The sequence below is a fragment of the Drosophila innubila genome, chromosome 4 (genome assembly GCF_004354385.1).
Source record: "Drosophila innubila isolate TH190305 chromosome 4, UK_Dinn_1.0, whole genome shotgun sequence".
In the NCBI taxonomy this organism is placed as follows: domain Eukaryota; kingdom Metazoa; phylum Arthropoda; class Insecta; order Diptera; family Drosophilidae; genus Drosophila; species Drosophila innubila.
Genome location: NC_047625.1, coordinates 834,465 through 862,446, shown reverse-complemented (window position 1 = coordinate 862,446; position 27,982 = coordinate 834,465). Strand labels below are relative to the sequence as shown.

The following is a 27,982-nucleotide window of genomic DNA, read 5'->3' as shown; positions in this document are numbered from 1 at the left end:
AGAATAATATACACTATATATAAACAATATTACACACACTCTTTCTCTTACTATCACTATGTACAAATTGTTTATGTACGAAAATTTGTTATCTACGGCTCTCTAACTTAAATTATTTGAAAGTTTTCAAAAAACTTGCATGCATTTTTTTGTATTTGGTAAAATTTTTCCTTAGCGGACATTTTGGTTTCAATTGTGTTTTTGTTTTTTAAATTATACTCTTATAATGATGCTTATTATTTATAATCTTACTTACTTACTAATTTTTGTGCAGTTTTATATGGTTTTTTTTTTTTACATTATAATGATCAGAGCGGTAATATACTCGAATATACATTCTCGTACGTGTATATTTGTGAATCGATTTGTAAATGCAAATTAACTAATTGTATGAGAATTGTTCTCGTGAGTTCAGTTCATCGCCATTTAAACTATCATCGTCATACTCCAAATTTTGCTTGTATTTCATTCTCAAACCTCCTTTTTTTAAGAAAGCGGCTCGGTTTAAGTTCAGGTTCGGAGGGTAAAAACAAATGTGAAATCCGAACCAAACCGGTGATATATGTTCGCATAAATACATATAGTAACTTTGAAAGATTCTCTCTTTCCCTGAATGTTCCGCCTTGTACAGAATTGGGTTTCATATATGCATATATATTTAAGATTGATCCAGGCACTAAACGAGAAATATATCTGATGTTTCCGACTTGGTGCACGCACTTCCAGTTGGCGAAGCTGCAGAGGCTAAAGAATTGGCCCTGGTTGCGGCGAGGGGTGATCGTAAATCCTGGTTGAGGGGTGCTTGATTTTGACCACATTCATAATAGTACGACGAGTCTGTAACAGTAATGCCAAAGACAGAAATATAAGTTACTAGGTCTTATGGTTTGGATTGTGCAATGATCAGTCAGTGAGTCAGGACAAAGATTTGTATATATTCACGTATTGATTTACGTGGTTTATTATTGTGGGGTCCATTTTTAAAACATAGCTAAATATTAACTGTACAAAGTATATTTTTATTATTCCAAATAACTAGGTGCTTTATGAGACTGATTTTAAGTAAAAAGATATACTACAGTTTGTACTTCAGATATATATTTATTTGATACAAATTATATTTAAATATTAACTGAACAGAATTTATTTTTTCTTTTAAATTTTTTAGGAATAAATGTTGACAAAGTTATGAGAGCTTAAAGTTGCCCAAAAACTTACAAGAGACAAAATTAAGAGAATTGGTAATTTTAGGAATAAATTAAGAAAACGGGTAGCTCTAGGAATATTTTTAAATAACCCATAATTAAAAAAAAATTAAATTGCAGCATATATAAAAATATGTTTAATTTATTTTTTTGATAAAAAATAATACAAAATGTATTTCAGATATATATTTATGTATTCAAATTATAGTTAAATATTAACTGAAATGAATTTAAATTCATTTTTATTATTCTAAAAAATTGTTTCATAAGACTGGTTTTAAGTAGTAAAGTATGGAATTTACTTATTTAAAAATTTTGATCAAGTTAAATGAATTTTTTTTATATAACATAACACAAATTGTATTTCAGATTAATATTTTAAAAATTAAATAATTTCGGCTTTAAATAAATGGGCCATAATCACTTTGGTTACTTACTGATTAGACCGCTACTGGTGTTATAACTGTACGATCCGTAAGCACCGCCATACTGGGTATAGGCAGGACTATATGCGTAATCAGAACTTGGCACTACGGAGCCACAAGCTGCAAATACAAATTATAGCGAAAGTTATTTATATAACTATATTAAAAAGAATATTAATTAATATTATAATGTGCTAAAAAACAGAAATGATGTGTGTGCAAAAGTAAATAAATCTAAATATAATACAACTTAGCAAATCATAAGTACTTGATATTGCATATTTAGAACTTATTGAAAATATAAATAAAATATAATAAATTTAATCAAACCATTGCTCGATTTGCAGCGATAAAACATGTAGCTATACTTAAAGAGATATTGCTTGAATCTAAAAATAAAATGCCACCACCAAGAGTACTTAGAAGTATTGTGCTATATAGATTTATATGCCTATAGATCAGAGAACAGAATTCTAGGCCATGTGATGAGCAACTTGCCTGCGGAGTAGTGGCTAAAACTGGGTAGCATTGTGGGCGTGGCATATATAGATGTGCTATTGGTATTGCTAGCAATTGAATCGACTTCAGAACGTCCCTCGCCCGATGAGTTATTATTCGCACTAGACGACGACTGCAGGAGTATTAGAGATGAGGTATTGGTATTGGTATTTGTATTGGTATTGGTATTGACGTTGGTCAACGATTGCTGCGGATCCTCGATCTGTTCAGTCATCAGATGAGCTACCGGTATATGATGATTCACATGATTAATTCCACGATGTTTGCCTAAATCAACGATATTGGGATGACTCTTGTTGTTGGCGTTCTCATCTCTTTCCCTTTCCAAATCGTTGATAGATACAGAGTCTTTTATTCCCGAATCATTTCGTTCAACTCCGATTGAATTTGACGGAGCTAAGCTTGCTGAATCAGTATTTGCATCATTGACCCGTATCACCGGGGAGTTATCAGCGTTATCCAAGCTTGTTAGTGTTGGGTAATTACCATTTTCGATGGCAATTGCTAATTAAAACCATTAATACATATTTATTTATATTATTGTATTTGATTTATACCAGGGACCGCAAATAACAGTTATGCGACCAAATTTTAGCTAAATAAATTAGTAACTTGGATTACACAATAATTTCCATTTATATTCTGCTCTCTATTATCCGCAAAAACCTTCAATTTTAATTTTTTTTCTTTATTCTCACATTTCATTTTTTTTAATTTTGCAAAATAATAATTATATTTCAATTTTTTATTGAAAAGTCACGCAAAAACTTATATTTTTTATTTGAGCATACAGTATTTCAAATGGAAATATTCCATGTTTTACCGCCGGAAGAACATTGTGAAGTTTGAGAAGTAATGTGTTTGATTTGATTTTTTTGAATTTCCTAATTTATTAATTACGTTTTCACGACATTAAGTAAAATGATTATAGAAAATAACTTTAAAATTTTGGATTTAATTGAAGAATCCTAAGCATTAGGCAAGTTGCAAAACCATTTGTATAATTCATATTTTAGATATAGATTTGTAATTCGGAGCATTTTTAAATTATATTTCCGAATCTAGCACACGGCTATACGGCCATTTCTTACCTGTGTAGAAAGGTGAGATGGTCTGTTCCTGTATATTTGCACTAAATTTCATATCTGGTAAACTAATGGGTACTAGGGGCGTCAAAGAACTGCTCCCTATAGTTCATAAAAATTGTAAAAATAATAAGAGTAATGAACAAATAATTTTAAAAATTATAATTTGTTAAAAAATAAAACAATTGCACGAAATAAATAGTTAAACTAAGAGATTTTTAGAGAAGGAAAGAGCTTGTAACTCACCAATTGGGGGTCCTATCGGCGGAGTATATAATGTGCTCTGTCCCTGTGATATCGTTGCAATGCTATCATACAACATAGATGAATCATTCCCAACAGTACTTCCCACAGTCGCACATGAGATTGAGCTCGATGGAAATCCATTTGGTGCCTCATAATAGGTTGGAGCTCCGTTTCCAGTGCCGGTTGTCAAATTTCCCAGTTCTGAGAGCAACTTGTGCTCATCCTTGATACACCATTTACCAGACCAAATCTACATTTTAACGAATAATTGTATATTTAAATGTAATCGAGGATAGAAAATGTACATTTACTAAGTTTTCGAAAATTAATCAGAGCTGGGAATAGTGATTAAATAATTATAAATATATTCCAATTAAAACTGTAGGGAAGCTAAAAATATTGGAGCCCCAACCAGTATCAGGAAAAGCTGCATATTGTAGCAAAGTATCTTTGAAATTTATTTACAATAAATTACTTTATTCCTGTTGAATTGAAAAATAGTAGAGATAAAAATTATACAAATACCCAAAACATGGACAAAATTTACACGGAAAAAATTTATAGTGAAGGCAAAAATATCATATCTTTTAATTTTGATACAGAATCAATATAGAGATCAAAACAATGAAAAAAAACTCTACACGAGGTAAAAGTTTAGTGACAAAAGCCATTTCTAGCCCAACAATTTCTGACATCCAATTTTGTGACGAACAAAAAATCAAATCAAAAAATTTTAAATAAAAATATAAATTAATAAAAAAAAAGCGAAAATTGGCAGCGATTAAACTGAATTTTATTCGTCACAAATTTGGATATCAGAAATTTATGGGCTAGAAATTGCTTTTATCACTAGACTTTTACCTCGTGTAGAGGTTATTTTTATGGGATATCAGAAATTTTTGCAATTGCTTTTGATTTTGACATTGTAACTTTATAATTAATGCGGGCAAAGAGTAAAATATATAAATTTAGTTGTTGAATGTATTTCATATTTAAAAAAAAATTTTTAATTATAAAGAAAACTAGGGGGCTCCGCCCCCTGCTCGCTTCGCTTGCGTTGCTACAGCAGAGCATACTCTACTGTCGGGGACCCCGTACTTACTAAGAAAAAAAAAGTTTTTCATACTAAGACTTGGATTTCGCTCGTTCGGTCCTATGACAGCTATATGATATAATAGTTTTTCGTACTAAAACGTGATTATCGACCGATAGAAAAATGTGTATATTCAGTAAACAGGTAATATCTGCCAAACCCATCAGCCAAAATGTATGTGTCAAATACCAAAAAACGCATAAATCGTTAGAGCCGTTTTGTCAGAAATCGACAAAATGTCAGCTAAAAAACCTTATTTCCCCTGTAAAATGTTACCTGAGTACTTTAGAATGACAGTTTAAAGGTAGGCCTAAAAGCTCTCAAAACACACCTTTTCAATAATATATAGAACATATCTCTCGCTTCAATGGTTTTGAAACTGTTGAGGTATAATGCTTGGCGAGAATTAGCGTTTTCCCACTAAACTAGCGGTTTTTTCAAAAAGTCGTAGAATAAACATTTCTAGATTTTCAAAAAGGAATGAATCCCCATTATTACATCTAAGCTTCTTTAGCGCTTTGATGCAAACAGACAAACAATTTTTTCATCTCATTTTGAGAAGTCCACTAAAAATTTCAAATTTAATTATCTTAGTTGTGGGATTCGGGTGATCGAGGTATCAGTTAATTAGAATTTTCAAAAAATTAAAAATTTTACCAAAAGGCCTTAACGGCCCTATTTGCTACAATCATTTAAATTTTTCGCCTCTCACTTACACCCTCTTTTTTCATGAACCAGGTGAGTTAGCAAAAGGTTTTGTACGCTATTTTGTAAGCTCGACTAAACCTTTCAGTCGGTATATAACTCGATCTGATCGGACAGTCATAGCGAATTTCCCAAATTAGCCTTTCGCACAATTTGTGCTGCTTTCGGTTAAGATTTGCCAAAAGTTATGATGGTTTGAAGTTTTGAAAAGTGTCAACGGAAAAGTATGGAGAAAATGGTTTATTGAAACATATAACGAATTAAATAAAATAATTGTGTAGTCCTGGAATACTTCCGTAATTAAGTTAGTTAAAATTCGCTTATTGAAAAATTAAATATCTATTCCCAGCTCTGAAATTTAAACTATTTTATTCTTAACTGAAGTTGAAGTCTAACTATATGATTAACTAAACCTTATTTTATAGAAAGATGACACTTACGTTAGAATATATCTGATCTCCGCCGTAGGCCAATCGCTGTCGCTTGACATCGTCTTCGGAATGCATATTAACATCACGATTCTCATCTGAAATATATAAATAATAAAATATTTTAATATTATATTAAAATAAAAAATAATATTGATTTTTATTTGTACTTCTTATTCTGCATATTGATATTGCTCTCTCTCTCTCTCTCTCTCTCGCTCTATGTGTCTGTCTCTATCTTTTTTTTTGAGTTACGACCCTCTCATTTCAATGATAATTAAATTAGTGCTGTTACATTCGCTATCGAAGAGTTGAGTTTTGTTGACTGCGAAATACGGCACGTGTCAGTTAAGTGCATTTACGGATTGAGAGTTACCCAGGCCAGAATACCGCAAATGGATATAAACATGTCCACATGTAGAGTAGATTGGTTCAAGAGGGTTCTCCTCAGGCTCTTAAGGTTATCGGGGTCGGGTTAACAAGCTGATTATGACATTTTAAGTGTTTTCAAAGAAATTATTGTAATGGTCTTACAAACTTTGTGCTTACTGTTGTTTGAAAACACTTATGAACACACATTTAAACACAACTACGCGTAAGATAAGTAAAGAAAACCAATTGACCAAATTACAGGCGATTCAACGTCTTGACGGATATCACCATTAATATTACATAAAATTATTATTATTCAATAATATTCAGTTGTCCTGTTTTCCACCTTTTGAAATTTAACTAACATATTTTTATAACTTTTAAATATATATTTTTAAACTCAATTATAAAAAATCGGTTTGAAGAAATACCAAGGAGCTTATGTAAAATTTAGAGAAACTTCTATAGTTTAAGAAAATTCGCTTCAAGCTTATGAAAAATTAATCCTTAAAATGTATAAAAACTTTTATAATATTATAAATCTATCCCCTTATTTTAAAAAACTATCCCTTAATTTTGGCGTCTTTTTTAGGTCGATTATTAAATTAGTCTTAAAATTTACTGTTTTAGTGCGATTTTGCGGTAAGGTTCTTATGAGTATAGAAACAATAGGTCAAATATTTTATAAAGGGCTCTGCAAGGCTATACAATTTTCTATCTTGTCTTAATGGTTTTTTTGGTAGTCCGGATGGAGATTTAGATTGAGATTCGGTCGGTTAATATATAGGCGGGTCAATGGTTTTGATAATGGTTCAATTGGAGAAATTTAAAAACTAAATAAAAATCGAACCTGTTGTGGGATTTGGTGCTGAATCAGTTTGCAACCTTATGTTATTGTCGGATGTGCACTGCGTTTTGAAATCACACCCTATTCCCATTTTTTTTGCACATGTGACTGAACAAACACAGATGTACAGAAGATGTTGCTGCCGTTACGAGTACTATTGTCGTATTAGAAGGGTGGAGCTTAATGCTCACGCCCACATTTCAACCCCTAACTACAACAACAACAACAACAAAAGGAACACCAAAGGACTTTTGACCAGAATCCTCTCGTATTTGCTTACGTTCTGCGTTGCGTCGTCAATCGAGATGATTTGAACAAATTTGCCACAAATTCAAGCCTAAGTACTTACAACACTTAAAGGCAATGCAAATTCCTAAGGGAATCGATAAGCAATCTCGAGAAAACAGAACCGAACCGAACCGAACCGAACCGAACAAAACGGAACGGAACGGAATATGTGCAACAAAAAAAGGATGATAAAGATTTTGGGTTGATTTTTGGGATCGAGTTTATTGCTATTTTTATTGCCCCACTGGTGGCTGGCTAAAGTGTCCGAGTACTCATCTAAAGGTACAAGTAAGGGTTTGAGTTTTGTATTGTTAGTGGAACATCATCATTGTTTGATGTTTGGGCTGTTCAGGTTCAGGTTCAGTTTCAGTCAATCTGCACAATCTGGACACTCCGTGACAGTCTGGGGTGCGATTTCTATTCTTTTTTATTTTTATTTCCGAAATTGCCATTAGTGGGCGATTATTGAAAATGACAAGTGCGAGTCGCGATGCTTTTACAAAATTATCTGGCTTCCATATTGCCTAATGACAGCTTTATCCATCATCCCTCAGAGGCAAAAACAGCGACGGCGGCAACAGCATCATCAGCACCATCTACTACTTAAGATATTATCATTTATAATTGGCTCTGGGGTTTGATTCCAAGGACGCATTTTACAACGATGGCTGCGGTTGGTTGCTGACCCTAATATGGGCCACAAAAGCATTTCCATGCACAACATTTGCTGTCTATCTGTCAGTATGTTTCGCGACCTTAACAGATTAAAAGATATGCAAATCGCAAATTGAGATTCATTCCCAGCATATTTCTGAATAGTCAAGTATATCTTATTACATGTGCCGCGTCTCTTTGCCTTTTATCTATAGCCAAAGAACCAAAAAAAAAAAAAATGATTTTACCTACCCAACACAAACTTACACTACTATTTATTGATTTGATTGAATCTTCCTGAATTCTTACAATAAATTAAACAATTTTGAAGTATTCCCAGATATTTTAAAATTAAAATTTGTTAAATTTTGATCTTACAGACGACATTTCTTTCACCGTCGGTGAATTGCCTATTCACTTTATTCGCATCGGATTTCTGAACGAAATTCCATCGGTTTTTGTTCGTACAAAAGTGCTTTAATCTAATAAGCATTTGAAATAGCATGTGATTTATGTTTTTAGAACCCGTAATAAAAAAAAGTACAGGACTTTTTTACGTTTGTTTTAAAAAAAATGAGCGTAACAGGCAGAAGGATGCGTAAATAACCGAGTCGATATAGCAATTTCCAAGTGACCTAACGTCCTGCTCTCCTGACGTCTGTATGAACACCTAGATCTCAGAGACTATACGAGCTAGAGTCACCAGACTTGGTATGTAGATGCAAAACTTCTTCGTTTTTCGAGATATTTTAACAAATCTGACTGAATATGCATTAAAGTTGGCTTTATACATACTGAACAAATTTGGTTCAAATCGGGTCACTATATCATATAGCTGCCATGGAAACGATCGGTCGAAAGTGAAGTGTAAGTACGAAAAACTTTTTTCTTGTTTGAGATATTTCAACCAATCTGACAAAATATGCAATTAAGCTGCCATAGGAAACAACGGTCGAAAATCGAGTTTTGTTTAGATAAATAATTCGATAGGCTTACCATGTACTTCGATTCTTTTGCGTTTGCAGTTTGGATCCGATATATTGTTGTTGTTGTTGTTAGTGCTATTGCTGTTGTTGTTGTTGTTGTTTGTATTGGTGTTGGTGTTAGGGTTGTGCAGATGATGTCCGTGCTGTAGACCCAATATGCCATTTATACTATAGCCGGAACCGGAACCGGAACCAGAACCCGAACCAGATGAACGCTGTTCAGCAGCCTGTTGACTTGTAGCACTGACACTGTTGTTGGTGCTTCCAATTTCTTGCCTGGCAGCACTCGATCCTGATCCAGATCCTGATCCTGTTCCCGATACCGTTGCAGATGGCGTATGGCTAATAACTGATGCCGATGGGTTGCTGCTGTTGTTGTTATTGTTATTATTGCTGGAATTGCTGGTGCCGGTTGCGGTGCTCGGCTGAATCTGAATTTGCTGCTCACTTGCCGCTCCCGTGCTGCTGTCGAGACTTTCACTGGCATTGTGTCCACTGGCCAGGCCTTGTGGCATTTGGTGCTGCTGATGATGGTGGACGTGCTTGGCCTTCTCCGCGGCCTTGTTCCGAACGATCCTGCAAGGATATATACAAGTATTAGTGCTGCAATCTGTCAAACAACAACAATCTATCAAATATCATTCGACAAATACTCGTTATTCTATTGCCAACATTAAAAAACAATAATTGGGAATAGAAGATCAAAGTTAGGAAAAATCTCATTTCAAAGAAGTAATAATTGAATGGGAAAAATGCCAAACTTTGTGTCTTTATGTTGATAATCTTTGTATAGTCAATCGGAATCAAATTTTTAGTGCTTTTTAAATTACTACACATTTTTTTGCCTTGCATATTTTGGACAACTTTGAAATCAAATAACTTTGTCAAATTTCAGCCAATTTTAATAAGCAATGTCTTTTTTAAGAGTAGTTGACTTCTAAGTTGTTGCTACACTCAGAAAAATATGTCATCCTAAAGTAAGGTACGACCGTACTTGAATTTATACCGTTTCGTTCCTAAAATTTTAAGATTGCTGTGAGGTGTGAATCGATCTTAGTTTTAGGATTCTGACTTCACATACCTATGGCAGCTATCCGAAATTGTAGTCCGATTTTATTCAAACTTAGTCAGAATATATAAGACCATGGAAAATATATAATCCGTAAGTCTCGAAAAGATACCTCCAGAAACAACTGAGTTATTTGTACTAAACTAGTTTAAGATTTGTTTGTACTTAGATTAGTTTTTTTCAAGATTGAAAGTAAGTTAAAAATAAGATCGTTTCGTACTAAAAACAAGTACATTTTGTGATATTTCTTTTTAGAATTCTTGACGTTGAGCTTGAATCGCTGGTAAAATCAACACCTATTCCGAAAGGTCGCTAACCAAGAAAATACACCATTATTAAATGGTATTTAATTTTGTTAATTTGCCTAATTTTAGTAAAGATTCTGGAGTATGTTTTAAGATTAAAGTTAATTAATTATGACAATGTTTTGTACTAAAAACTAGTACACTTTGGGTTTAGTTCAAGATTTTTGTGTACTCATGTTGTAGTATGTTTTCAATCTTGACAGACTTGAATTAAACCCAAAACGTACTTAAAGCATCCCCCAAAAATCTAATTTTAAGATTTCCGTACTTGCAAAAACCGAAATGAAATAAGATTTTTGTTCTCAACTTTAGAAATTCCGAACTTAGACAGCTTTTGAGATCGTTTGTACTTGAATGTTGCCTGTTTAAGTCCGGAAATCTTAATTTTTTTTTGCCGAGTGTACATTTAAATTATTTTTAATTAAGGTAAATTACAGGTTATTTTTAAATTTTTTTCTTTGTAAATTTTTGGACAGCTCTCAAACCATTTTAATAAACATTGTCTTTTAAAATATATTTGTTTTTCCTAGTTAATGCTACGCTTAAATTATTTTTAGTTATGCGGAAATTAAATTTTTTGTAAAATTACTCATTTTCTTAATTTCTTCCCTTGTAAATTTTTGGACAACTTTGAACTATCATAACTTTGTTAAAGCTTTTCCAATTTTAATAAACAAAATCTTTTTAAATATAATTTGACCTTTAAATTAATGCCGCACTTAAATTTTTTTAAATTATGGGATATTTAAATTTTTTCTAAAATTACTCATTTTTTTAATTTTTTCCCTTGTTGGACAAGCTCAAACTTTCATTACTTTGCCATGTCTCAACCAAATGTAATAAGTAATGTATTTTTAATTATATTTTGACCTAAAAAATAATGCTGAATGCATATTAAGATTTTAAGCGAGAATACTTTTACTAGAGTACGAGGAAATTTGTTTTTTAGAATATTGAAATACACAGGAAACGCCAGGTTTTCTTCAAGTAAGCTAAATTGCTCGAAACATTATCCGCCATTTGTATTTACAGAAGACAGAATCGATGGTAAATTTCAGCTGGTACTTCGATTTGACTGTGACTTTTAAGTCTGGACAGTGTCACGGAGTCAATCTTTGAATAAATTTGCATGTATTATTTACATTTATACATTCTAATATATATGTATAAGAATATCGACCCCTTTGCACAAAAGTATTCTAATCGAAATAAATTTGCTGTGACTCAGCTTCAATTCAAGCATATTTAAAGTTTACATAATACAGTTCTTTTCTATGTATAGTAACTCACTTGAGTACTAGTATAGAGTGTATTTAGGTTAATTATCTTACAAAATATACTTTTGTATCGTTCAGCTATATTTTTTCTTTAGTTTTCTGCCTGTTATAATCTTGTAAATATTATACAAAAACATTTGTATCTTAAAGATACACTTATACATTTACAAAAGAAACTTTTGTTTCAGTTGTATTTTTTCTTTAGCTTTCTGCCTGTTATACTCTTGCATAAAAAAGATACTTTTGTATCTGATATCAAACTTTGTTAAAGTCAGTCCAATTTTTTTCATTTTATAACCCAACAAGCGATTGAAATTGATTGATATCGACGTGAGTGTGGGAGTGGGGAGTGGGGAGAGAAATTCGGACGTGATGCAGACACATTAATGTGATTTATAGCATTGAGTGACCAATGAGTGAAGAAGAAACACTTGAAACAATTGGCTAGTTTTAAATTGTCCTCTCTCTCTCGCTCCAAAAGCTCAGTAACTCTCAGGAGCTCAATGTCATATCCAATAAAGCCAAGCGAATTGGGTGAGAAATAAAAGATATATACTAAGGGGCGATTGTGCACTTGCTACAGCTCAATTAAAGAAAATAGACTCTATCCATAAAACCATATTCGAATATTCGAGTTCTGGTTTTTAGAGGCAGTTGAGTTGCGAATTTCAGAGGGTTGTCAAATTGAGGGAACCGGGAACCAAGTCGAGTGGAATCAAATCAAATTATGCTTTTCAAAAAATGACAATCACACCGGGTTAAGAGTGGATTTTCATTGTATTGGATTGAGTTTTTGTTGGGTAGTTTGGCAGTGCACACAATTGGAACATATGTTTGGGATGCTCTGCAGATACTTTGGTGGTGTTTCGATTTGTTTATTTGGCTTTTGTTTTGCCCACCAGAGGGACTGAGACTGGGATTGGGATTGGGATTGGGACTGGGACGATTGGCTTACATTGAGTGCTGGCAAAGTCACTTTCTAAGTGCTACACTCTAGGGAATGTTATACTAGATGATGTCCGTCGACTGGTAATTCACATTCACTTGTATTTGAGAGTGAATCATCCATCGCTCACTGAATCACACACATTGACGCTTTAGGGCTATAGCTTATGCTCATTATTCCCTGGAATTACTCATCACATGACATCCCAATGCCCTTTGCATATCCATCGTCATCGTCATCATCATCGGCATCATCAACGTAATTCGTAGCGAATTGATTCTGAATGGCTGCACGTGTCCTGTGTGTGTGTGTGTGTGTGTGTGTGTGTGTGGTGTGTGTGGTTGCAATTAAATCCCCAGTTAAAACTGCGCACGGAGTGTGAACAAGTGCGGCATACTTTTAGGCTTTGACTTTAGTCACCTCTCAACAGTCAACAGTCGACAGTCGACAGTCGAGTCGTTGAATATTGTGCGCAGCTAATTTATGGTATTCGGTGAGCAGCTGCCTGCTGGCAGCATCCTTGGCCAAAATAAAATGAATTATGGTCAACGACATATATATATATATATACGTTATACATTACAACGACCGACGTCGCCTCGTTCCGTTGATGATGGCAAGGAACGTTGCACCGGAACACGAAAAGGAAGCTGGCTTTTGTGGTGGTCGTGTGTCAAGCATTGTGCCGCAATTATGAACGCTAAAAACTACTTAGATATTTTTATTAGCTCCAACAGAGTGTGCTTGGCCATGTAGCGAATGACGGTGGTACCGCACCACACCGTACTACACCACACCGCACCCATCAACATGGATCTGGACGGAAACGGATACGGATGGGGAAGTAAGCAGCATGACAGCAAGCAAACATCACAACACTAGCTCCGCTATGAATACTGACATCATGCAACTGTTTTTATATTAAAATGTACAGATACAGATACACATTATAAAGAGCTTTCATTTTTAACCCTCCAAGTTTTACCGAACCAAACCATTTTTACTACCAAAAATTGTCGAGTTCAGTAGTTATTTATTATTTTGTTAAAAAATATATAAATATTGGTTAAGATATGTTTTAAAAGTTCCAAGTTTGTAGAAATATATCAAGGGAATAAGCAAATAATTGGTATTTTTGACAAATATTTTAAATGAACTCAAATTATTTAAAATTTTGGATTAATTTGTAGAGCAAATTATGTTTAAAAAGACTTAGCTTATTAAAATTAGCTTATTAAAATTGGTTGAGATTTGACAAAGTTATGAGAGTTCAAAGTTATAACAAAATTTAAAAGGAAAAAAGTTGAAAAAAAAGATAATTTTTGAGAAAAATTAAAAAAATAAAAAATTTTAATATTTAAAAAAATTTAAATGTGCAAATCAACTCAGATGACAAATAATGTTTAAAAATACTATATTTATTAAAATTGGTTGAGATTTAACAGAGCTATGAGAATTCAAAGTTATAACAACATTTACAAGGAAAAAATTAAACAAAAAAGGGTTAGTTGTAGAAAAATTAAATTAAATTAAGTTAAACATCTCTTAATTAATTATAATTTATATGCAGAATTAGTTTAGAATTAAAACATAATTTAAAAAGACTTTGATTATTAAATTTGGTTCAGATTTGACAAAGTTATAGGAATTCAAAAATATCAAAATATTGAAAAGTCATACCACATCATCGAATTGCAAAAATTCAGTATGTGATTATAGAATGCCTATTTGTAGTTGGTTTACTTGTATTAAGCAGATAAGGTTATATTTACTGCAATACTTACCGGTTAATGGATGATACGCTGGGAACATTATCTTGCGAACATATACCTTCGGCCAGTAATCGATCCCGAATTTCCCAAGCGAACATTGTGGGATTCTCTCGTTTATAATTAGCAATTGCATCGACTACTGGTGGGGTGGCAACCTTGGGCTTGGAGCCTCCGATGACTCCGGCTTTAAAACTACCAGTCTCGTAATATCTGAAATGAGATGCGACATTAATTATCATGGGTACGAGTAGGTAGTCAAATTTCAATCCCTCTATGCACATTGTATACGTATGTACGTTAGTTACCCAGACAAATTCCCATTATCCACAAAATGGAAGCTTTGATTAATGCAACCATTTGCAAAACGGAACCAGCAATTTTACCATTTCAATTAAAAACAATTTGAATGTCAGCCATCGTTTAGCTCGGAGCACAATGTATCCCGATGTATCCTCACTCCTTAACAAGCACGGTGACCGCCAAAGATTTATTATACAGTTTGCCGAGCTCGGATTTAGCTCCGTCAGGTCTCCCAGCTCCCAACTCTTATTTGAGTAACAAATAAACACACATGTGTATCTTCACGTATGTATTTATTTTTTAATTGCTAGATTTCTTTCAATTTACATACGTTTTTATAAAACTCCCACAATCCAAATGACAATTATTTCAGTCAGACAACTTCTACAGAAAATGTAATAATTACGAATTCTTCACTTTCTAAACTTGTAATTCATATTAAACTAACACTATTGATCTTCAAACCTCTAACATGTATGTAAATTGAAGTAAGTTAATGCCAAATCTTTAGTTTTCGTTACTCACCTCGACAAAATCTTAGAAACGCAGCCATGGCTTACCCTCAATTGGCGTGATATGTCGCAGGGACGGACACCATTGTGGGCTAACTCCACGATTCTCTGTCGTACAACATCGGGTAGGGGACGACCATTCACAAAGACACCTCCCAGTTGATTGACGCCACCGTGACCTGTGTAAAATTCAAGCAAAAAATTATAAACATGAATCAATTAACTGTACACTCCAAAAAAAAAAGTCCAAGAACTTTCATCTTAAATATTATGTTCTTAAAATAAAATCATTTTAAAACCTAAGAATATTAACTTAAAAAATCCAAGTTCTTATTATAAGAATCAAAATCGCTCAGTTTAGAGTCGCCGAGTCAGTTGAGAAGAAGCGCGGGTTCGAGTACCACTTTTTCGAAACAATAACATAGTATAGGAACAACAATAATAATATTAAGCATTTAAAAAACTTCCTAAAATATCATACATTTTCAAAACATTTCTTCTTATAAAAAGAACTTGGTCTTATTTGAAATGTTCTCAAAAGCTAATTGTATTTTCTAAAATTCTTAGTTTTGAGATCAAAATCTTGATTTTAAAACATTTTTTGAACAGTGTTCTGCAAAATCAAATAAATTCCCATAGGTGTTTAAGGATTGATGTTTCACAGAAGTAATTATTTAATGAAAGAGAAAGAAGGTAAGCTCCAACGAGAGAGAGAAAGAGAGGGAGAGAGAGGAACAGGCAAACATTGTACGTATGCGTATATATTTATTTTTGTATTATCCAAATTATTTGCTCAGAGGAAAGCATAATTGTCATGCACGGGCAACCACCAAGAAAAGAAAAGAGAAATCCACCGCCCTAAACTGATCTAAAGAATCTCAATCTGAATCTGAATACAGACCTAATGACAAACATACTGCCAAGGCGGGAGTCGTTCACACATCATTTAATTTTTTGCACTTATGTGTTCTGCTCTCCGATATTAATTCGCTAATTAAGTGCAGACTTATCCGACGCATCTATGAGTACTTGCAACGTCAGTCCTTTTACTTTCTGCACTTTTCAGTCGTTTTTGTATTTTCTCTTTCAACACCCGTTAATAGTAGAGTAAAAGGGTTTGCTGTATTCGTTACAGTGTATGTAACAGGGGAATCAGCAGACCTTTCTTTTTGCCTGTTAGAAACTTAATATCCCACAAAAAAAACTTCTACACGAGGTAAAAGTCTAGTGACGAAAGCAATTTTTAGCCCCAAAATTTATGATATCCAATTTTGCGACGAACAAAATTCAGTTTAATCTAAAAATTTTAAATAAAAATATAAATTAATAAAAAAAAGAGCGAAAATTGGCATTGTGCACTGTGAGCAAAAAGGGTAAGCTTCTTTGTACATAAAAATTAGTTGATACTACGGCTTGGATTTCGCCCGATCGGTCCTATGACAGCTATATGATATAGTGGTTCGATTAGAACCAACTTTGGTCAGGATATATAAGTCTAACTTAAATGCATATTCTATTAAATTGGTTAAAATATTTCATTTAACAAAAAAGATTTTCATACTAAGACTTAATATTGGACCGATCGGTCCTATGACAGCTATATGATATAGTGGTCCGATTTTAACCAACTTTGGTCAGGATATATAAAACCAAGTTAAATGCATATTGTATTAGTTTGGTTAAGATTTCTCATAAAACAAAAAAGTTTTTCACAGTAGATCTTGACATTTGCCCGATTGGTCCTATGACAGCTATATGATATAGTGGTCCGATATAAACTTCGGTCAGGATTTTTAAAACTAACCTAAATGCAAATGCTATAAATTTGGTTAAAATATCTCACAAAAAAAAAAGTTTTTCATGCTAAACCCTAATTTTGACCCGATCGGTTCTATGACAGCTATATGATATAGTGGTCCGATTTTATCCAACTTTGGTCAGGATATATATAACTAAGCTAAATGCATATTGTATCAGTTTGGTTGAGATATCTCATAAAACCAAAAAGTTTTTCGTACTTAAACGTGATTTTCGACCGATAGAAAAATGTATTTATTCACTTAACAGGTAATATCTTCCAAACGCCTCAACCAAAATTTATGTTTCATATTCCAAAAAACGCGAAATTGTACGTATTACAACATATTTAACAATTTAACAAAAATCGTTAGTGCCGTTTTGTCAGAAATCGCCAAAACGTAAGTTAAAAAACTTTATTTCACCTGTAAAATGTTACTTGAGTACTTTAGAAAAAGTTTAAAGGTACGCCTAAAAGCCGTCAAACACACCTTTCCAATGATATATAGAACATATTTGTAGCTTCTATGGTTTGGAAACTGTTGAGGTTTCAATTTTAGCGGGATTTAGCGTTTTCCCGCTAAACTAGCGGTTTTTTCAAAAAGTCGTAGAACAAACATTTTTAGATTTTCGAAATGGAATAGATCCCTATCATTACATTTAAGCTTCTTTAGCGCTTTGATGAAAACGGAAAAACAGACAAACAAACTGACTTTTCATTTCATTTTGAGAAGTCCACTAAATTTTTCAAATTTATTTATCTTTTGAACCAGTTATGGGATTTGGATAATTGAGGTATCAATCGACGCGTATTTTTAAGTAGAATTTTAAAAACTTTACCTCTAAACTTTACCAAAAGGCCCCAACAGCCCCATTAGCTGCAATCACTTAAATTTTTCCCCTCCCACTTACACCCCCGTATCTCATGACCCAGATTGGTTAGAAAAAGTTTTAGTATGCCATTTTGTAAGTAAGGACTAAACCTTTCGATCGGTATATAACTCGATCTGATCGGACAGTCGTAGCAAATTTTCCAACTTAGCTGTATATATAGTTAGTCGCCTTTCGCACCCTTCGTGATGCTTTCGTCACTAACGCGAACTGCCGTCCGCAGTGATTTTCAAACATTTTGTTGCATTTTTATTCAATTTACAGATATTTTAATTCAGTTTAATAAATTTTAAATTTTGTCATATCTCTCAAGAATTTTTAAGACATTTAAAAGCAATGGTTTCTTGATTTTAGGAACAATTGCTTTTGGGCTGTTTTAGCGCTGTAAGAGATGTGTAGAATACACCTGTATATATTTAAATTAGGTACCATATGATTTCTAGTCGGAAACTCGCTAATAGCGCTCTTACTACTTACACCAGTTACTTCATAATGAACAGTCGAGTCGTTATAGGAGATTAATTTCCATAGCTAGCTATTATTATTATCTATTATCATACTTAATCGCAGCATGATTGGTTAAATAGAACGGCAGTATGGGTTGCTTTAATTTTTAAAGAAATACAAGCTCCTAAAAGTATGCAATGGATATGCCTTTTGTTCGGGGTCATTACGTCGCATTTCTGACCGTATAATCTGCATACTTTTACTATCTGTCAGTCCGTTTGTCTGTATGAGTGCATCTCAGAGGCTATAGATCAGGCTCAGAGACTAGAGGCTACAAATTTTGAATATATATTCCTGTATGCCAAACCTTAATCTTATTTGTTTTAAATTTTGGATGCTACTCAAATATATAAATATAACCAAAAAAAAAAACAAGTGGGGAAGGCTATAGTCAAAGATTCCCGCCAATAGGATACCCGTTACATATTTCAATATATATAAAAGTACTTTGAAAACATTAAATCGCCATATCCTCCGTTCTACTTGTCCGATTTGGATACGATTGAGTGGGATAATAGATAATATTACTAGATATCGTTAATTACCATAAAAACTTTATTATCTTAAAAACTGTGGGTGTGGTGGTTTTTCGCAATTTGCGGGGGCGGAAAGGGTACCAAATTTGGTTACTTTACCTCTTTTAGTCTCTGAGATCATATTGTTCATACGGACGGACAGACAGACAGACGGACAGACACACATGGCTATATCGACTCGGCTGTTGACGCTGATCAAGAATATATGGGGTCGGATAAGTCTCCTTCTCCCTGTTACATACATTCCAAGGAACAGAATATATCAATTTACTTATTTTTTAAGTAACGGATAAAACTACTGTAAACATTTTTTTTAAATACATTTCATAAGATAATCAACGGATTTTTTGAAAAATTCGCATTGCAGAGTTGCAAAAATGACTGTAGATATCGGCTTTATTCCTTTTTAAGAAGGGACTGGAAATATGCGAGGAGTATAAGGATCACTGTTTAAATTTAACTTAATATACACGCTTTATTGGGAACTTGTAACTCTTTCTATATCTGAGATCTGTTTACTTCTAATGGTTACATAACCTTAAACAAAATGATCTTCTGGTTTCAGCTCACATTTTTTTATATCCTGGCATGATACATGTTATTTTTGTCTAAAATTGTCATAAAATTCTATCTAATAGTCGAACTACGAGTAAAACCTTTCAATGCTAAACAATTTAACATGAATTTCTGTCGTTTTGAATGCAGGAGGGGTTCGCAAAACTATAAAAATTTGAATAGTACTCAAAAACACTCGCCAATACGAGTAGAATGGCAATGGAAACTGATCGCTCTATAGAGGTGTCCAGGACTTTTGTGTTGCTTTGTGCGCTCAGCGGGATACGAGTTGTATTGATGGATTTGGACAATAGGTCCTTTGTATGTGACAGCAGTAATCCAAATGGCCAATGCGATTGTCATTTAATGAAGTATCTATTGAGTTTCACAACACACACACGCACACACACACAGGTACGCAATGGGTACTCGAACATAGGGTTTCCTCTATTTCTCTTTTTCTGTATTTCTCTATTCTTGCAAATATCGGTTCTTTGCTGCTGTGTAGACTGTAGTCTAACCCTGACCCTCGTTACATCATTCTATTATCATTTTCTTATTTTTCACTTTTCTGTCAATCGAAATTGTTTGTACAATTTTATTTTATTTAGTGCCTTCCGCTGACTCGAATTCTTTATTTGCCAGCTTTGAATCCGAGTACGTCTGTCCCTTTTAAATGGAAATGATCAAGGATTTTATAGATAGTACTGTGTAATTTCTATTTGTATTGACATATTAAAAATTTGAAATTAATTGAGAATTTATTCAGTGTGATCAAGTGATTCAAAGAGCTAGAGTCACCAACATCGACAAACCTAATGTAAAGGTGTTCATCCTATAAAAAACACTTTGTCTAGACTCACTCATTCAGTCACCAAAATCGCAAATCGGCAATCTAAATTAAAAGTGTTCTTCCTGCATCTGTATATAAAAAGCTCTTTGTCCTGACTCAATCATTCACTTACTCACTGACTGATGCAGCCCAAACCATAAGACCTACTGACCTACTACTGAAATTTGTTCCATATATTAAGTAATATCGAGTTCTTTAAATGACTATTTAATGAAACTTGAGAGGGACACTTGAACTCAAATTAGGGGAGATAAATACTTAATATTTACATGTGTAATATTCCATCATGTTTTGATTGTAACGATAAGCCGTTGAAAGATCCATAATTGAACGGTATTATTTTGTTAACTTGATATATATTTATAAATATGTACAATGTACATAAGCGAATTTAAGGATCAGATCACAATAAAACTGGGACACTCGAAAACACTTGTATTTTGGGATGTTGGACTTGATTTTTGTTAGATTTGATGGCACAGTTTTCGATTCACGTTAGATCTTTGGATTACGCGGACTATCGCGCACTACAAAACGCGAAACACGATGGTTCATTCGAGATAATAATCTTAGGACTACTATGATAAATGTCAATAGTAGTAAAAGCCGGAAAAATGTGTGAGACAAGTCGAAACGCAAACTGTAAGTGTAACTGCAACCGTAACTGTAGCGTTAACGTTAACGTTAACGGTAATGGTAACGGCAAATGTAACCGTAACTGTAACCGATACCGATACCAAAAATTAGCATAAACATCAGCTATCAACTGAGATACAGACAAGATGCAGATACAGAATCCCGTGTTCACGTTCCGCGACTTCGGATTGCGGCGAGACGTTTGCCGTAGTGTAGGTGTTTATTCTTGTTCATTCTTGTACACTCTCATTCGTGTCAACGCGAACCGGGCCAATTTCCTTCATCTCTGTTCTGTTGTTTTTTTTTTGTATTCTTTTTTTTATTTTTTTTTGCTTGTTAAAATATCTTGTCGTCGTCGTCGTCGTCGTCGTCGTGGTTTAACTTATTATATATTTTGAGATTTTTTGTTGTTGTTGTTGCTTTGTTTTTGGTGCCGTGAAATATTCCTAGCTATTTTTTCCGGACTGTTTGCTGCCAGCCGCAGAGATCCTGCGCACGGTTTGTTTCTTATCCCTGTCTCTGTGCGTGTGTGCCTGTGTGTAAGGGTGTGCGTGTATCTGTGTATCGGTGTGCCTGTAACTGTAACTGTAGCTGGTGTGTGCTGCGCGTGTCCTTGGTCCTTGTTTCGCCACCGCACCCGCCCAACCACAACGGCCTGCGCATACTTCACGACTGCCCGACCTCGACTCCGACTGCCCGACCGTCCGAACGCCCGACTCTGACTGCGACTCCGACTCCGACTCACTGCAGCGAGCCAATGAAGACGAACTAAAACCAGAGAGACGGCTCTCAGTGTACCGTCATTTGCTTTCTGTTCTATGCCATACACTTCTGCTGCCGTTTCTGCTGCTGTTTCTGCTGCTGTTTCTGCTGCTGATGCTGATACTCTCAGAGTTGGGGTACTATTGAGATTGTGGTGGTGTTTTAAAGGTAGCGTTTTGGCCAGTTGGTTTTTGCGTTCCTTTGGATTGGCGCTAAATGTTTAAGCCGATGGCATTAGGTCGGACAGAGAGGTTGTTGCCTCAAGTTGTGCTGTACCTCTTTATTTTTTTTGGATTTCTTTCCGTATCTGTTCAAATCATATAGAAATTCCTTAAGGTTGTATCGATCATAATGTGCATTTTGTGATACGAGTTAAAAATAACATTAATTGACAATTGTTTTCTATTTAAAAACAAAAAATATATATATATCGAAAAAGTGCAAAGTTATCGCCTTGGTCTTAGCCTTGACTACACATTTATACATATAAAAGTAAGCATGCATATTCTGTCATACACAATCATGCCGTGACAGAAGCAGACAGAGACAGAGACAGTGTGAGAGAGCAGCAGATAGAGAGCAGAAAACGCAATAGGCACGCAGCATGATTTCCGCCAATCAGCATCTAGACAAAGATGTGCTCACCACCAATCACAGCGGTGCCCGTTATTGTTGTTGTTGTTGTTGTTGTTGCCACTCAAGCATTTTTCAACACACTCGCTCTCGCACTCGCTCTCGCACTCGCTCTCGCTCTTCCTCTCCAACTCACACTGACTTCACCTTGTATAACTATCGCATTCACGCTTTCTTGTCGACATCGAGACATGCCAGCTTGTGTTCAAGTGTATTTGTGTTCGTGTGTGTGTGTGTGCTTGTTCGTGTGAGTTTGTGTGTGCGTTTGCTGCTGCTGCTTTCAGCTATTCTTTTTGTTGTTGTTGTTGTTGTTTTTCTTTTGTATGACGATGACAACAACAAGTTGTTGTCGCATAAAGACAAAGTAATTATGTTAGCGCCAAAAATATTAACAAGCGGGGTTTTTACACACACACCCTCACACACTCACTCACAGACACTTGCAAATGAGTATGGTTGATGTGCAAATGAGAGAGCAGATATCCACACTTTGAGAATCTGGCTGAAACTGAGACAATCTACATACTATATATGTATGCTTGTATGTATGTATGTAAAAAACTGCATACATACATACATAATTCGAATATTCCCATTACCCACTAAGTCGACTGACTTTACAACAATATCATCCCCATGTTGATTGAAGATTTATATGTAATTCGATTATGATTAACTTGCGGAATCTCTGTCCTGAACGAACGGCAGCTACAGCTAGATTCAGAGAAATATGCCATGCTAAAATTAAGTACGACTACACTTGAATTAATATTGTTTTGTTTTTAAAATTTAGGTTTTCTGTGTTCTAGAAATCTTAAATTAAATATGAATCGATTTAAAATTTAAAATTCTGACTGAGCATCTAAAATAATTATCCGATTATAAGCAAACAGAGTTAGAGTATCGAAGACCACCATTAAATCAGTGAATTTCGTTATGATACCTCCAGAAACAATATAGGTATTTTTACTAATCTAGCTCAAGATTTGTTTTTTGTACTTAAAATATTTATCTCAAGATTAAAAAGAACATAAAAATGAGAATCTAATGTACTAGAAACGAGTATAATACATTTTTGGATTAATTCAAGATATTTGTGTACCTAAACTAATAAGTTTCGATCTTCTACAGACTTAAATTAAACCCAATTAAATCTAGAACATTCTCATTTTAAGATATCCGGAGATTATAGTACCCATTTTTGGAAATTCAAATCTTAGAAAGCTTTCTGTTTAAAAACGATAATCTTGAGATTTTTCTAAGTGTAACAAAAGAAAGAAAAGATATATAAAGTATAGTAAAATACATTATGTCATTTTAAGGGCTGTTCCAGAAATGTAAACCAGCGAAAGCCAACATTTTGGTTGGTTTGTCTTTCTGGAGCGCCCCAGATTATTCAGATATATCTTACCATTTAGCTTTGATATAATGCCAACATATTATTATTTATAAGAATTTAAAAAAAATGGGTATGCGTACAATAAACTTTACAAGAAATATTTTATATATAGTTAATTATCAAATTATCCTTGTGAATTAAATGTCAGATTCCGTAAAACAATAAACTATACAAGAAATATTTTCCTATTTTATATATAGTTAATTATGCAAATTATCCTTGTGAATTAAATGTCAGTTTCCTTAAAACAGCATTTTATTGCAATAATGTAACAGTTTAAACAGTGTTATAACATGTTATAAAATGTGTGAAGCACTTGATATACTGGCTCTAAATATACAAAAAGCATTTCCCTATTTTAGTGAATTATGCAAATTGTCGCTGTGAATTAAATGTCAGATCCCAAAGCAGAACGAAATACGAAATTGTATTACAATATTGTAACAGCTTTTAGCTTTTGTATTAGAGTATAAAAATCAACGCAATAATAATTAAAGCAATTCCCAAAGGATATTTTTCGAAAAGTCAAAACATAAGTTAAAAGTGATTTGTCAACTTAAAATTAACAATGGAGCAGAGTCGCATTCGTTGTGGGGGATGGAATACTGAATTACCGAAACTGCCGCTCTGTGGTCTTTTTAATAACAGTTGAACATACAATTGGGAATTGCGAAATTTGGAAATTCAGAAATGGGAAATGTAAAATTACAGATGAGCCTTAATCAATCCCATGTTTGCTCATTCTCATCTCATATAATTAATTAATTCTCCGGCTAAAGCAACTTTTTATTATATATTTTGTATTTATATATGTACATAACGTTGATACAATTTCTATTAATATCAAGTCGGAAAGGGTATAGAGACCCCGGTCATAGAATACCCGTTCCTTATTTCAATATATATTAAAGTACTTTATAGAAATTACTACCTAATAAAAACTACACTCAGAAAAAAATCAAGATTTCCGTACTTAAACAGGCCATTTTTAAGTACAAACGATCTTAAAAGCTGTCTAAGCTCGGAATTTCTAAAATTGAGAACAGAAATCTTATTTCAAGATCGGTTTTCGCAAGTACGTTTTGGGTTTACTTCAAGTCTGAAAAAAATGAAAACATACTACTTTAAGTACACAAAAATCTTGAACTAAGACCAAAATGTACTTGTTTCTAGTACAAAACATTGTCATAATTAATTAACTTTAATCTTAAAACATACACTAGTATGTGTAATAATACTATTCAAAATACAAAAACTAAATACCATTAAATAATGGTGTATTTTCTTGGTTAGCGACCTTTCGAAATAGGTGCTGATTAACTAAGGTGGTGGAGGTATCTTATCGAGACTCACGGATTATATATTTTCAATGGTCTTATATATTCTGACTAAGTTTGGATAAAATCGTACTTCTATTTGGGATAGCTGCCATACGAATGTGAAGTCACAAATTTAAATTTAAGATCGTTTTATACTTAATTCAAGATTTTTAGTACACAGCAATCTTAAAATTTTAAGAACGAAACGGTATAAATTCAAGTACGGTCGTACCTAATTTTAGGATCGCATATTTTTCTGAGTGTACTGAATTTTTTTGCGTGCTCGTATTGCCTTTTTTTTTTTTTAATAGCTTTGATTAGCTGTTACTGCCGTTCTACTTGCCCGATCTTGGTGCTATATAATAATATGCTACGATAATTGATAATATTAATAGATAACGTTAAGTATTATGCCACAAAAAAAAACCTCTACACGAGGTAAAAGTTCTGATATCCAATTTTGTGACGAACAAAATTCAGTTTAATCTTAAAATTTAAACAAAAAAATATAAATTAATAAAAAAAAAGCGAATATTGGCATTGTACACTGTGAGCAAAAAGTGTGAGCTTCTTTGTACATAAAAATTACTTTTTGCGCAGTGCCGAATGCCAATTTTCGCTTTTTTTTTATTAATGTAAGTCGCCTTTCGCACCCTTCGTGCTGCTTTCGTCACTAACGTGAACAGCCGTCCGCAGTGATAAGAAAACATAATACATACTTTTACTTATTTTTTAAGTAACGGGTATATAAAGAAGTAATAAGAGTTGACTATTATGGGAAAATGCACCTGTTGGTTGAAGATATCTTGTTATATTTCCACTTTGTATTATTGTAATTGTATCGCATAGGAATCTAGAAATCTGTAGCACTTTAGATGAATGAAGTCGCATCATTCTCACGTTTCCGGCTAAAAGAAAAAGTCAAAGTATCCGTCAAAGAATCTCATCTGAATACCACATGTTAATGTTGGTCAAGTGTTTTGCATTTGTGCGGTTATCGGCTTGTTACCAAGTATTAAGTAGTAAAGAAAAGAACAGTCAACTGATTGTAATGTATACTATGCATTATTATGAATGGTATAGGCAGAGGGACAACAACAATCCACAGACAGCGGATACGGATACCCACACCTTACCCACACATACATAAGTATTCCCCAGTCCGTACATTAGAGACAAGACAAAATCATCATCAAGTTCACGATCAGGGAACATTTCAATTCAAATTGAATTGAAGCAAACAGAACAAGAAAACGTCCAACATTTAACAGATCCAGACGTTGGGAAACTTAAAACGCATTTTGTGGTTAAGCAGTGATTTTTTTCTTTTTCAATTAAAGTGAAAACCACAGTAGATTGAACGGTCAGTTGGCCAACTTGCGAATCTGGCTAGAAGAACAAGTGCAACGCCGGATTAAAGCAGCTAAATAATGATACCTTGGCTAATTGTTATAATTTGTCACACGGTACAAAGGGGACTGGTTTACTATCAGGGACCTTAACAATTATTTATTATATTATTTATAAAGTATATATTATATATATTTAATATTTATTTTCGAATTTCCCGTACAAAAATATATTTTATGTTTTTTTTTCACTCTTTTTGTGCTTACATTTTTTTATCATCATTATTATTATTTGCGTTCCCTGTTTTCTACCAACTAAAAATCATTTGTGGATTTTTATCATGAAAATGAATCGGCTTACAAATATTATAATTTAATAATTACAATTCAAATTTAATTTAAGAAACTATTTGTCTTTATTGACTTACCATCTCCAGAAATGCTGCCCTGTGAACTGTGCGAGTCTTCTATAAAATCAAAAGGAATTAATTATGTATATTATTGATGTTATTAATCAAATCAAAATATTACCCGTATTGTTTTGCACATCGTTCATTGCCGTTATCCATTCGACAGTACCTTGGGATTGACCTATAAAGCTGCTGCCAACTGGATTCGTTGAGTCTTGGATAGTCGGTGTTGGTATGCCCCTAACTATACCATTTGAGTAATCGTCAAATTTTTGTACTGCAAATTAAATTGAAAGGTAAGAAACAATATTTTATTTAACACTCAAATCAATTCTTTTGAAAAATAGCTTTTTTCCAATCTAATCTAACATAATAAATATCAATTTTAAAATATTCCAAATATAGCAGAATGTTTTCTAAAACTCGATAATAAAATATTAGTCGATGTTAAGGTGGAGAACTTTGAAAATAAGATTGAGGACCATTTGACATAGGTTATTTTCATTTTAATTCAATTATTAAGTAAAAGTAGAGCATTTTGTTCGATTAATCTCGGATTTGTTAAAAAAGGAAACAAATTTCATATAATATTCATATAATATTAGTTTTTAACTGAGAATTTTACTATGTAATATTTTCGTTATTGGTTCATTCCCCATATGAGTAAAGCTAAATAAATTACGATTACAAGAATAATTATTTATTTAAGAAATTATTGTAGTTTGAAAATTTCTAATATCATTTAGATGCAATGCAGACATTAAGATGGACACAAGATGTATATTTTAGGGAAACCTTTTGCCAATGTTTGTTTATATTTAGAACTCTGTTTGCTTGTCGAATAAGCTGTCATTGCGAAAGAAAATCCGTGACTGAAGTCAGCGAAAGAATTCGATACATTTAAGTCAGAGAGAAAAAGAATCTTTGAACAAACGATGTCTGCATCGTTGTGAAGTGTAGCAGCCATTTGTACACTGTAAAAAATTAGTACTCGTTTGCAATAAAATGCATTGAAGTACGAGTCAACTTTTGATTACGACTACAGTTGTGTAGAAGACATATTTTATTACATTTACATCGATATTAAGATTTTTGTAAAATTTATATGTAAAAATATATACATATTTCTTAAAAAAAAAACGATTAATTGATGTTCTTACATCACTGTGTCACATATATAAAATATTACATGTTCAAAAATAAATAAATTGATTTTTTTTTCATCACTAAACTAACATAAGCTGATTTAGTTCTCACTATCGATTTGTATAAAATGTTTACAAATATTTATTTATATTTTG

General features: G+C 33.2%; 1 protein-coding gene across 1 annotated transcript; it reads right to left on the bottom strand.

Annotated features, from left to right (window-relative positions):
- Positions 1-322: 322 nt before the first annotated feature.
- On the bottom strand, positions 323-20,497 carry LOC117780263 (homeobox protein 5). Its single transcript, XM_034616757.1, has 8 exons — positions 20,443-20,497; positions 15,048-15,213; positions 14,235-14,432; positions 8,864-9,429; positions 5,719-5,804; positions 3,481-3,730; positions 1,643-1,750; positions 323-837 (listed from the first exon to the last, which is right to left on the bottom strand). The coding sequence occupies exons 1-8, from the start codon at positions 20,495-20,497 to the stop codon at positions 677-679; spliced, it is 1,590 nt and encodes a 529-aa protein (XP_034472648.1). The 3' UTR covers positions 323-676.
- Between the last annotated feature and the right edge of the window lie 7,485 nt (positions 20,498-27,982).